The 10,715-nt window shown below is 39.4% G+C and overlaps 2 protein-coding genes across 2 annotated transcripts; one reads left to right on the forward strand and one right to left on the reverse strand.

Annotated features, from left to right (window-relative positions):
* The first annotated feature begins 4,522 nt into the window (after nucleotides 1-4,522).
* On the forward strand, nucleotides 4,523-9,346 carry LOC138927332 (GTP-binding protein REM 2-like). The gene is made up of 4 exons (XM_070282689.1): nucleotides 4,523-4,654; nucleotides 7,025-7,205; nucleotides 7,412-7,545; nucleotides 8,416-9,346. Exons 1-4 carry the CDS (start codon nucleotides 4,523-4,525, stop codon nucleotides 8,560-8,562), a joined length of 594 nt encoding a protein of 197 aa, XP_070138790.1. The 3' UTR covers nucleotides 8,563-9,346.
* A 401-nt stretch (nucleotides 9,347-9,747) lies between these two features.
* Nucleotides 9,748-10,182, reverse strand: LOC108118882 (uncharacterized). The gene is made up of 2 exons (XM_017231815.3): nucleotides 10,135-10,182; nucleotides 9,748-10,071 (listed from the first exon to the last, which is right to left on the reverse strand). The coding sequence occupies exons 1-2, from the start codon at nucleotides 10,147-10,149 to the stop codon at nucleotides 9,748-9,750; spliced, it is 339 nt and encodes a 112-aa protein (XP_017087304.3). The 5' UTR covers nucleotides 10,150-10,182.
* Between the last annotated feature and the right edge of the window lie 533 nt (nucleotides 10,183-10,715).

Here is a 10,715-nt window from a genome sequence, read left to right on the forward strand (position 1 = left end):
ATAACGCTTAGAGCCTAGAGCCTACAGTAGGGAGTAAATAGGCAATCGGCTGATTTCTTGCGTCATATCCGTGTATGCATGTATATGTTGGTGGGAACGTAAATCCACAATCCAATATACACTCACATATATATATAATCCTAAATAAAAAATACATATTGACCTTTCATCCGACCCTGACATAAATATGTCTCCTGCAAGAAAGTGATAAAAAGGGATCGCAGCAGGTCAATTGGTTCCTTTTTTTCTTGACCCTTCAGGGTGGATTTTCACTTTTCTACGAAAAGGTTTTCTTGTGATATACTTACTCCTTGTAAAATTCTGTATTATATTTTATATTATAAAATTAAATTTCTGTACATAAGTCCGAGTTAATTTAAAATTAATTAAAAAAGAATTGGAGTAAAAAATCCTTTTAAATGATATGCAACACCATAATAAAATTTTGGATATTTTTTTTTTAAATAATTATTTGTTCTTCATCATTAATTTTAAATTAATTACAAAATAATTATAATAAAATACATTTTTAAATGAACTGCAGCACCATGAATATAATTTTTGTAAATAAGCATTTTATTTTTTGTTAATCAATTTTATTTATTTTTTCACGATCCTGAATCTTATTTATTTTTTCACGATCCTGAATCTTAGACAGGTATCTTAAGTGGACAGTTGAATTTGTAGGGAATTAGGCAAACGGCGTATAAGCACCAGAAAAATTTTAGTAGTATGTAATTAGGCAAACGATGATCCTAGCAAGTTTCATTTTTACATGATCTTTTCTTTACATGCATATTTCCCTTAATGGGACCCAATGCAAGATATCAGAAAATATAGAAAACATAGACAAGATATCAGAAAATATAGAAAACATAGACGGCGATGATCCTGGCAAGTATAATTTTTTGGCATGATCGTTTGCTTTTATGCCAATAGAGGGCGTATAAAATATTACGGTAGATGGCGCTGCCCAATTTTACACAAACTTGACCCATAGATGGCGCCACTAAATTTACGTCGTACGCCGTTTGCCTAATTACATACTACTAAAATTTTTCTGGTGCTTATACGCCGTTTGCCTAATTCCCTACAAATTCAACTGTCCACTTAAGATACCTGTCTAAGATTCAGGATCGTGAAAAAATAAATAAGATTCAGGATCGTGAAAAAATAAATAAAATTGATTAACAAAAAATAAAATGCTTATTTACAAAAATTATATTCATGGTGCTGCAGTTCATTTAAAAATGTATTTTATTATAATTATTTTGTAATTAATTTAAAATTAATGATGAAGAACAAATAATTATTTAAAAAAAAAATATCCAAAATTTTATTATGGTGTTGCATATCATTTAAAAGGATTTTTTACTCCAATTCTTTTTTAATTAATTTTAAATTAACTCGGACTTATGTACAGAAATTTAATTTTATAATATAAAATATAATACAGAATTTTACAAGGAGTAAGTATATCACAAGAAAACCTTTTCGTAGAAAAGTGAAAATCCACCCTGAAGGGTCAAGAAAAAAAAAGGAACCAATTGACCTGCTGCGATCCCTTTTTATCACTTTCTTGCAGGAGACATATTTATGTCAGGGTCGGATGAAAGGTCAATATGTATTTTTTATTTAGGATTATATATATATGTGAGTGTATATTGGATTGTGGATTTACGTTCCCACCAACATATACATGCATACACGGATATGACGCAAGAAATCAGCCGATTGCCTATTTACTCCCTACTGCCATAGCTCTGCCAATTTATATCCGATCTTGGAATAGCATACCATTTTGTGATCAGGGCGGAGAGTACCTCTATTTCTTATTCAAAATATGGCCTAAAAACAGTTTTCAAATTTTTCGACTTTTTCCAAGGGGTACCCCTGTTAAAACTTAAGATTTCCAAACATCCCTGTTTCGCCCCGTCCGGTAGCCATAGCTCTGCCAATTTATATCCGATCTTGGAATAGCATACCATTTTGTGATCAGGGCGGAGAGTACCTCTATTTCTTATTCAAAATATGGCCTAAAAACAGTTTTCAAATTTTTCGACTTTTTCCAAGGGGTACCCCTGTAAAATGTTCAGATTTCCAAACATCCCTGTTTCGCCCCTTCCGGTAGCCATAGCTCTGCCAATTTATATCCGATCTTGGAATAGCATACCATTTTGTGATCAGGGCGGAGAGTACCTCTATTTCTTATTCAAAATATGGCCTAAAAACAGTTTTCAAATTTTTCGACTTTTTCCAAGGGGTACCCCTGTAAAATGTTCAGATTTCCAAACATCCCTGTTTCGCCCCGTCCGGTAGCCATAGCTCTGCCAATTTATATCCGATCTTGGAATAGCATACCATTTTGTGATCAGGGCGGAGAGTACCTCTATTTCTTATTCAAAATATGGCCTAAAAACAGTTTTCAAATTTTTCGACTTTTTCCAAGGGGTACCCCTGTAAAATGTTCAGATTTCCAAACATCCCTGTTTCGCCCCGTCCGGTAACCATAGCTCTGACAATTTATATCCGATCTTGGAATAGCATACCATTTTGTGATCAGGGCGGGAGAGTACCTCTATTTCTTCTTCACAATATGGCCTAAAAACAGTTTTCAAATTTTTCGACTTTTTCCAAGGGGTACCCCTGTTAAAACTTAAGATTTCCAAACATCCCTGTTTCGCCCCGTCCGGTAGCCATAGCTCTGCCAATTTATATCCGATCTTGGAATAGCATACCATTTTGTGATCAGGGCGGAGAGTACCTCTATTTCTTATTCAAAATATGGCCTAAAAACAGGTTTCAAATTTTTCGACTTTTTCCAAGGGGTACCCCTGTAAAATGTTCAGATTTCCAAACATCCCTGTTTCGCCCCTTCCGGTAGCCATAGCTCTGCCAATTTATATCCGATCTGGGAATAGCATACCATTTTGTGATCAGGGCGGAGAGTACCTCTATTTCTTATTCAAAATATGGCCTAAAAACAGTTTTCAAATTTTTCGACTTTTTCCAAGGGGTACCCCTGTTAAAACTTAAGATTTCCAAACATCCCTGTTTCGCCCCGTCCGGTAGCCATAGCTCTGCCAATTTATATCCGATCTTGGAATAGCATACCATTTTGTGATCAGGGCGGAGAGTACCTCTATTTCTTATTCAAAATATGGCCTAAAAACAGTTTTCAAATTTTTCGACTTTTTCCAAGGGGTACCCCTGTTAAAACTTAAGATTTCCAAACATCCCTGTTTCGCCCCGTCCGGTAGCCATAGCTCTGCCAATTTATATCCGATCTTGGAATAGCATACCATTTTGTGATCAGGGCGGAGAGTACCTCTATTTCTTATTCAAAATATGGCCTAAAAACAGGTTTTCAAATTTTTCGACTTTTTCCAAGGGGTACCCCTGTAAAATGTTCAGATTTCCAAACATCCCTGTTTCGCCCCGTCCGGTAGCCATAGCTCTGCCAATTTATATCCGATCTTGGAATAGCATACCATTTTGTGATCAGGACGGAGAGTACCTCTATTTCTTATTCAAAATATGGCCTAAAAACAGGTTTTCAAATTTTTCGACTTTTTCCAAGGGGTACCCCTGTAAAATGTTCAGATTTCCAAACATCCCTGTTTCGCCCCTTCCGGTAGCCATAGCTCTGCCAATTTATATCCGATCTGGGAATAGCATACCATTTTGTGATCAGGGCGGAGAGTACCTCTATTTCTTATTCAAAATATGGCCTAAAAACAGTTTTCAAATTTTTCGACTTTTTCCAAGGGGTACCCCTGTTAAAACTTAAGATTTCCAAACATCCCTGTTTCGCCCCGTCCGGTAGCCATAGCTCTGCCAATTTATATCCGATCTTGGAATAGCATACCATTTTGTGACCAGGGCGGAGAGTACCTCTATTTCTTATTCAAAATATGGCCTAAAAACAGTTTTCAAATTTTTCGACTTTTTCCAAGGGGTACCCCTGTTAAAACTTAAGATTTCCAAACATCCCTGTTTCGCCCCGTCCGGTAGCCATAGCTCTGCCAATTTATATCCGATCTTGGAATAGCATACCATTTTGTGACCAGGGCGGAGAGTACCTCTATTTCTTATTCAAAATATGGCCTAAAAACAGTTTTCAAATTTTTTCGACTTTTTCCAAGGGGTACCCCTGTTAAAACTTAAGATTTCCAAACATCCCTGTTTCGCCCCGTCCGGTAGCCATAGCTCTGCCAATTTATATCCGATCTTGGAATCCGATCAAATCGCATACCATTTTGTGATCAGGGTGGAGAGTACCTCCATTTCTCATTCAAAATATGGCCTGATAATCGTTTTCAAATTTTTCGACTTTTTCCAAGGGGTACCCCTGTAAAATGTTCAGATTTCCAAACATCCATGTTTCGCCCCTCCGGTAGCCATACTGCTTGAGATTCTTATAATGTTTAAACACAAATCGTATCTTATATACATATTCGTATCTTAACTTAAAAGAGTTAAGAGCTGCTTTTCCTTTAAAATTAAATCAATTAAGCTTCTCATGTACATCCTTGAGTACCAAAAACGATTCAATCTTGTTCCAGAATGCGACGAGGCCGAGCAGAACATCTCAATCATCCTGAATGGCACCGAGTCGGAGCTGAAGTTCCTCACCGGGAACACGGAGAGCAAGGTAAATCATTTGTCAGGCTTCCAGTTGCCGCACACAAAGTAAAGTCCACATTCCTTGTTTGCCAGTTGTGTTTGTAATTGTCATTAAATATTTCACTATTAACTGGGCTGAAACCGCAAAGCAAGCAGGTCTTGACCGTGGCGATGGTGGGTCCTGGATGAAAGGTGGGCGACAGGAAGGACCGACTGTCAGGAAGACAAATGAGGTTGTCCGAACAGCCGGGCAGAGATTTGCCTTTGGGCCACGGGGAGTGATTTGCCAACTGGACGAGCATAAATTGCACAAAGTGAATTAATTACAGATGCAAAATGAGTTCGTTGAAACGCAGGTGGAGCGGTGAAGCGGTGGAGTCGGGAGTGGTGGAGGTGCGGAGCGAAAGTGAAGTGCCAGAGGTTACTACGTCTACCTGGTCTGGTGGAACAGTGCACCCACTCGGTCTCGTAAATTGCACAACAAAGACGGTGGGCAGGGGACGGGTGGAAAACTATGAAAACTTTCGGAAAAAGAAGGGGGAGGCGTTCTGCCAGCTGCGGTTAATTACGGCAAAGTGCACGGAATGCCGGAGGATGCCGGCTGCATTGAAATCATTTAAGGAATTCATTTAAAATCCTGTCAGACAGGCGGTGCCTGCAACTGTTGGAAAAGTGATTTGCAACCGCTACCAGAAGCAAGTCGAAAAGAAAATGCACAGAAAGAAATAAATGGTTAAAAGCAGGGTCAATTGTTTTAAGGTTTTATGAGGCTAAATAGTAGGTGGTATTTTAATAAAATTAAAAAAAGAGATACCGTCTATAGGTCAGTTTTACTCAACTCAACTATATGCTACTTCTCTGGGATAACAAAGAAGTATCGTTATAATAATTTAGGGATAATCATGCCTCATAAAAACTATAAGCTCTTAAAGAAAAGCCGCTTAGATTCCAAATCCTAGCCCATTTCTTCCAGTGCATCAATATGTATTCAACAATTTAAGCCGCGCCGCTGTGCAGTCGAAATGCCAAATTGCTGGCCAAATGCCAAATGGCCAGCGGTCCAATACTTGCCGCCTGTTAGTTTGTTTCCCTTATTTTTATTTATTTTTTTTTTGTGGCAAACAATACAAATGAACACGATAATGATAATTATAATCGCTGATGACGATAGCAATGATGATGGCGATGGCGATTGTGATGACGACGATGACGACGGCAATGGCGAGGACAAACAAAAGGAAATGGCAACAATTTATCCATTCTGGAATGTGACAGAGGAATCAAGCGAATTAAAGCACTCGTGCATGGTCCCCCAAAAAGTTGAGGGAAAAGCAAATAATAAATTGCTCGAGAACTGACCTTAAACCTTGGGCCAAGGCACACCAGCCAGCACACCTTGGAGCCAAAGTGCCAAATTTACAAACGCCGGATGTGCCCAGCGTGGCTTTATGAGCCACGAATCGGAAGCCAACACCCTGGGCAGAAAGCCAACGTGCCAACGTCACTCAGGACAAAGTGAATTGGTCAGAAGAAAGGACACTTCATATACCCTAAGGATATCCAGCTGAGAGACATTCATACATAACTTATTTCCATAAAAACAATTTTCTTGATGAAGTTTATAAACTTTTATATTTTTTCGATGGAAAATGTTATTCCTAAATAAGCTCTGTTTTATAGACATAAAAATGGTCTTTTTTGTAAGTCCAGTCTTTAAGATGAACATGTCCTAAAGAAGTCCTAAAAGAACTTGAAACCCGAGTCTTCATCTTTCATATTCTTTAAAAATAAACCAACTCATAAGTTGAAGAGATATCTTATCATAAAGAAAGATATTTGAAAATATGAGCAAGTACAAAAGAGAAACTTTCTTTTCAAAAGAAAGAATTCAACTAAGAAATAGAAAACATTGCGAAAATAATTCTCATTTCAATGCTAATCAAGTAGAAGGAGAAAGTTTCACCTTAAGCAAAATTCAAAGGACCTGGCCGGCGAATTGAGCCGTCCCGCTGACCCGTTAATGTATGGGCCAGATAAATGAACATCATTAAAAGTCCGAGCAGGTCGGCAACTTTATTTTTGCACTCGGCGCTCGCCTCGTTATTGCGATGCCAAGTGGCCATAATTTTAATTTTTACGAGCATAAAATGCAAAAGTACCAAACAAAAGGAAGCCGGGGAGTGGGCTGGATGCTCGCTCCGCGCCTGCACTCGAGGATGGGGCGCAGTTAAGAACTTTTAATTTCACCTCGACCAAATGCAATAAAACACGGCATTAAATATTTTCAGCAGTCACGAAACTGGGCAGAAACTGCCCCACCCCCTTAGAATGTTGTAAACTTGTTGAGTTTCGTGTTTCAAGTCTTAACTTTTGGTTTTATTTTTGTACTTTTTTGCAGGACGAACTGGAGCAGGCGGATGCGTTTCTAGTGGTCTACTCCTGCATTGACAAGGAGTCCTTCACGAGGGCCAAGCAGATTCTATCGCGGCTGCAGGACATGGACCTCCTGCGCCACCGCCCCACCATCCTGGTGGCCAACAAAATTGATTTGGCCCGCTCACGCGCCGTCTCCGCCCAGGGTGAGTATGGCAATTAGCCATTAGCCGGTGTTCGGCCTGTGGGTTGCATTTGCATTTCCATTTGCATCTCCAATTAAATGTCGTGACCCGAAGCCCGTGACTCGCCATCGCTGATGTGGTCACCGTTTGGGCTTAAAGCCAAACATGACAGAAAACTAATGTTCTTTTCAAGATTTTGATTAGTACTACAAACTCTCCCCCTCTAGATGGCAAATGCCTGGCCTGCACCTTCGGAGCCAAGTTCATCGAGGTCTCCGTGGGCATAAATCACAACTGCGATGAGCTGCTGGCCGGCACGCTCACCCAGATCCGGCTGAAGAAGGACCAGAACCAACTGCAGGTAAGCCAAGGACCCTCCCAGGAGGTGGTACGACCACCCTAACCCATTGATGGATAGCCTTCCTAGGACCCACTTGCAGATAGCTGGTTAGCTAGTTGTCGCTCCTCTATCCACTCTATCCACTCTCTTAGATACTTTTTGGTGTGTAATCATTGTAATCGAGCGCTTTCGCAGCTGAATCCGAAAAAGTCTAAAGACAAACCAAATTTAGAGGAAACAAGAACGTAAACACGGTAGAAACTGTAAAAAGGCTGACTGATCTTAAGAGTAGCATTGGGGTAAGTAGAACAGAACGTACTCCCCACCTCCAAAGAACCCCCTCCCCTTCGGTCTGAAAAACTAATCGATGTTTGATGTGTTTTGTGCTTTCGCTCTTCGACCCCCCCAACTCCCACAACTAAGAACAGCATGATAATGTCCGGCTAGTGCTTGTTTATTACACACAGTGTATATATACTATATACTATATAGACCCCGCCCCCGTCTTGATCTCCTGCCAAGACGAGTTCTGCAAACTTGCCAACAAGGAAATGTGTCAAGTGTCTCACTATTTTGGAGAAAACTGCCAAACTGTTCTGCCTTTGCTTTGTGCCCTGTGTTTGTTTGTTGTTGTTCCCCATCCTATGCCCACTCTCTATTCATTCCGGACCCGGGTCCTCCGCCATCGCACAAAGGACATGAAAAATGCAAACTTCAATTGGCACCGAAATGGAATAACTATATTGCAGGGTCATAAAATGCTCCGCCAACCGAATGTAAATAAACCAAATCCTTCCGTAGTCTATAAGTTATTTTTCCCCCCATTCCCTGCTGAGATTAAGTCTGCAAATTGGATTTAAAACTGACTATCTTTAACCGGGATGATTGCAGGGCCCGAGGGATGCCAACTCGCCGGCCCACTGGTACAAGAGCCGGAGTGTGATGCTGGCCAGCATGAAGGCCCGCCAGATGCTCACCTGGATCCTGGGCAAGGAGGACTCCAAGTTCAAGCACTGCGAAAATCTCCAGGTGCTATAAGCTATTAGCATGCATGCATAGAGATATGTGGAGCAGAAAAGCTTTATATTTAAGTGCTACCAGATGGGCTCATCCAATATGTAAACAGGTTTCGAACGGTTCGAAGCTCTTCTAAACAAAACGGCCATCCTTCCCCCAACTACAATGTGTGTGTTTGTGTGTGGTAATAACTAAAAGCTATAGCAAACAGCAACCATTAGTAATGTGTAATGTGTAAGCCTGATAATCAAAAATTAAATCAAATTTAATGTAAAACATAAAATGTGGAGTGTCAGAAGCTGGAGAGACTACTGATGTGCAGCAGCAACTTAAGGAACCAAGCGAAACGAGCAAAACCAAAAACCTACTGTACTTACTAATCTAAGCAGAGTAAAATTCTACTTATGTACTTAACTAGTTACTTTAGAAACTACTTTTCTAACCATAAGCCAGGGAGGGACGTGTGTGTGTTTGCTATTAGAGGGAATATTTTTCATAAGCTGGACAGCAGTTTAACTATTTACAACTAAATGAACAAGATGGGCCAAAAGTTGTTCCCAGTCTAAACAAAGCAAAACCAAAACTTTACATATATAAATACCCAAGGGCAAACGATTTTTGTATAGGATTTATAGCATATATCTGTGTGTGTGAAATTTATAAGTAATATTTGGTTATTTTCTGTTCTACAGCTTAGGGGAGTCTTACAGGGTCTTTATTCAAAAGTTAGTTAGAAGGAAAGCCTGGCCGAAAGATTGAGATTGGATCCATACCCGTCATACATCACATATTTATATTAGAATTCAAAATATTCTTTGTGTCTTCCTTAGTGAAATATTTATATAGTACGTGTGTATGGTGTGTGTCTATATAGAAAATATATATATATATTAGGGATCCTCATCCTTCCAAGTGCAATGCAAGGAATTAGCCTGTCATCCACGAATGGCAATCATTAAAGTGCTCAAGGTGGAAGAACATGGAATACCAAACCCATTACAATAATTTCGTTATATAGATCGATGTGTAAATATGCTTAATCACATGTGGACATTGTTTCTACAAAACTTGTACTATAAATTACAATAATGTAATAAAATATTTAAATGTTTAACAATATAAATTATGAGTCTTAAATCTAAATGAAATTTGTGGGAGGAATGTGGCGGTTTTGATGGCTTATATCTAGGTTTCATAATTATACTGTTAGCCAAAGTGCGGCTGTGGATTTTTGGCCTTTATCCGCTGGGAACGGTACCGGAAAAGTGGACGGAACACGTTAATCTCCGCCAGCTCCATATCATCGGCAGCCTCTTCGTAGGCCAGTTCCTCGAGAGCTCTTCTGAACCGGCTTAGGCTTCTTTCATACACATATAGATTCTCCAGAGCCTCACTGGATCTCAAAGATATAGTATCAGTGTCACTAATTGCACTGGCTCTTTCCATTTCTTCCGCGGAGGTAAGTCTTTCTTTTGGAAAAGCGAATGCCAAACCAAATACAGCAAAGAATGCCACAATTTGGACGGTAAACTATTATTTAAATTAAAATTATTAGAACTAGCAATCAACGGTGACTAACAGCCATTAGCTTACCTGTTTTAACTGCATTTTATGGGGATTATTTGTTATCAAGCAGTCGTTGTTTTTTAGCCAGACTTCAGGTTACCAAGTGTGCCTCCATTTGCTGGCTTGGCCATTTATACATTGAGGGGATACTGTTTGTGCCTGCCGTGATTAGCACTTGGAATTGTTCTTATTTCTCGCCTCGATTTTCACAAGTCGGCAAAGAGCCGATAGAGGAAATTAGCATTTGGGTGTTGAAAACCTGGCCATTTTCCGCTCTCAGTTGGATCTGATTTGAAAGCCAGGTCATGTGCAACCGGCAGCTGTGTTTCCCGGAGCTGGTTATTTGTCAATAGATTGCATAGTGAGTAATGTTTATTTGAATACCTGGTCGCGTGTAAAATAGTTGACAATTAACTCGTGTTCTTCGAAAAAAGGTAAATAAGATGGTTATATCAGAAATGAGATCAAACAACAAAGTCTTGTTTATTCAACTTGTAATTACAACAAACTTAATTTTGATAGAGCTAAAAACAACATCTTTCTAAAATAGTAAAAAGTTATCTATTTTTTAAATTTCAAATTAAAATCAGTTACTGTTATCGATAAAA

Source organism: Drosophila bipectinata, unplaced genomic scaffold, assembly GCF_030179905.1.
Source record: "Drosophila bipectinata strain 14024-0381.07 unplaced genomic scaffold, DbipHiC1v2 scaffold_220, whole genome shotgun sequence".
Classification (NCBI taxonomy): Eukaryota; Metazoa; Arthropoda; class Insecta; order Diptera; family Drosophilidae; genus Drosophila; species Drosophila bipectinata.

Coding starts and splice junctions, on each gene's coding strand:
- LOC138927332 (XM_070282689.1), top strand. CDS start 4,523: ATGTACATCCTTGAGTACCAAAAACGATTCAATCTTGTTCCAGAATGC. Junction 4,655..7,024: donor CCGGGAACACGGAGAGCAAG/GTAAATCATTTG, acceptor ACTTTTTTGCAG/GACGAACTGGAGCAGGCGGA. Junction 7,206..7,411: donor ACGCGCCGTCTCCGCCCAGG/GTGAGTATGGCA, acceptor CTCCCCCTCTAG/ATGGCAAATGCCTGGCCTGC.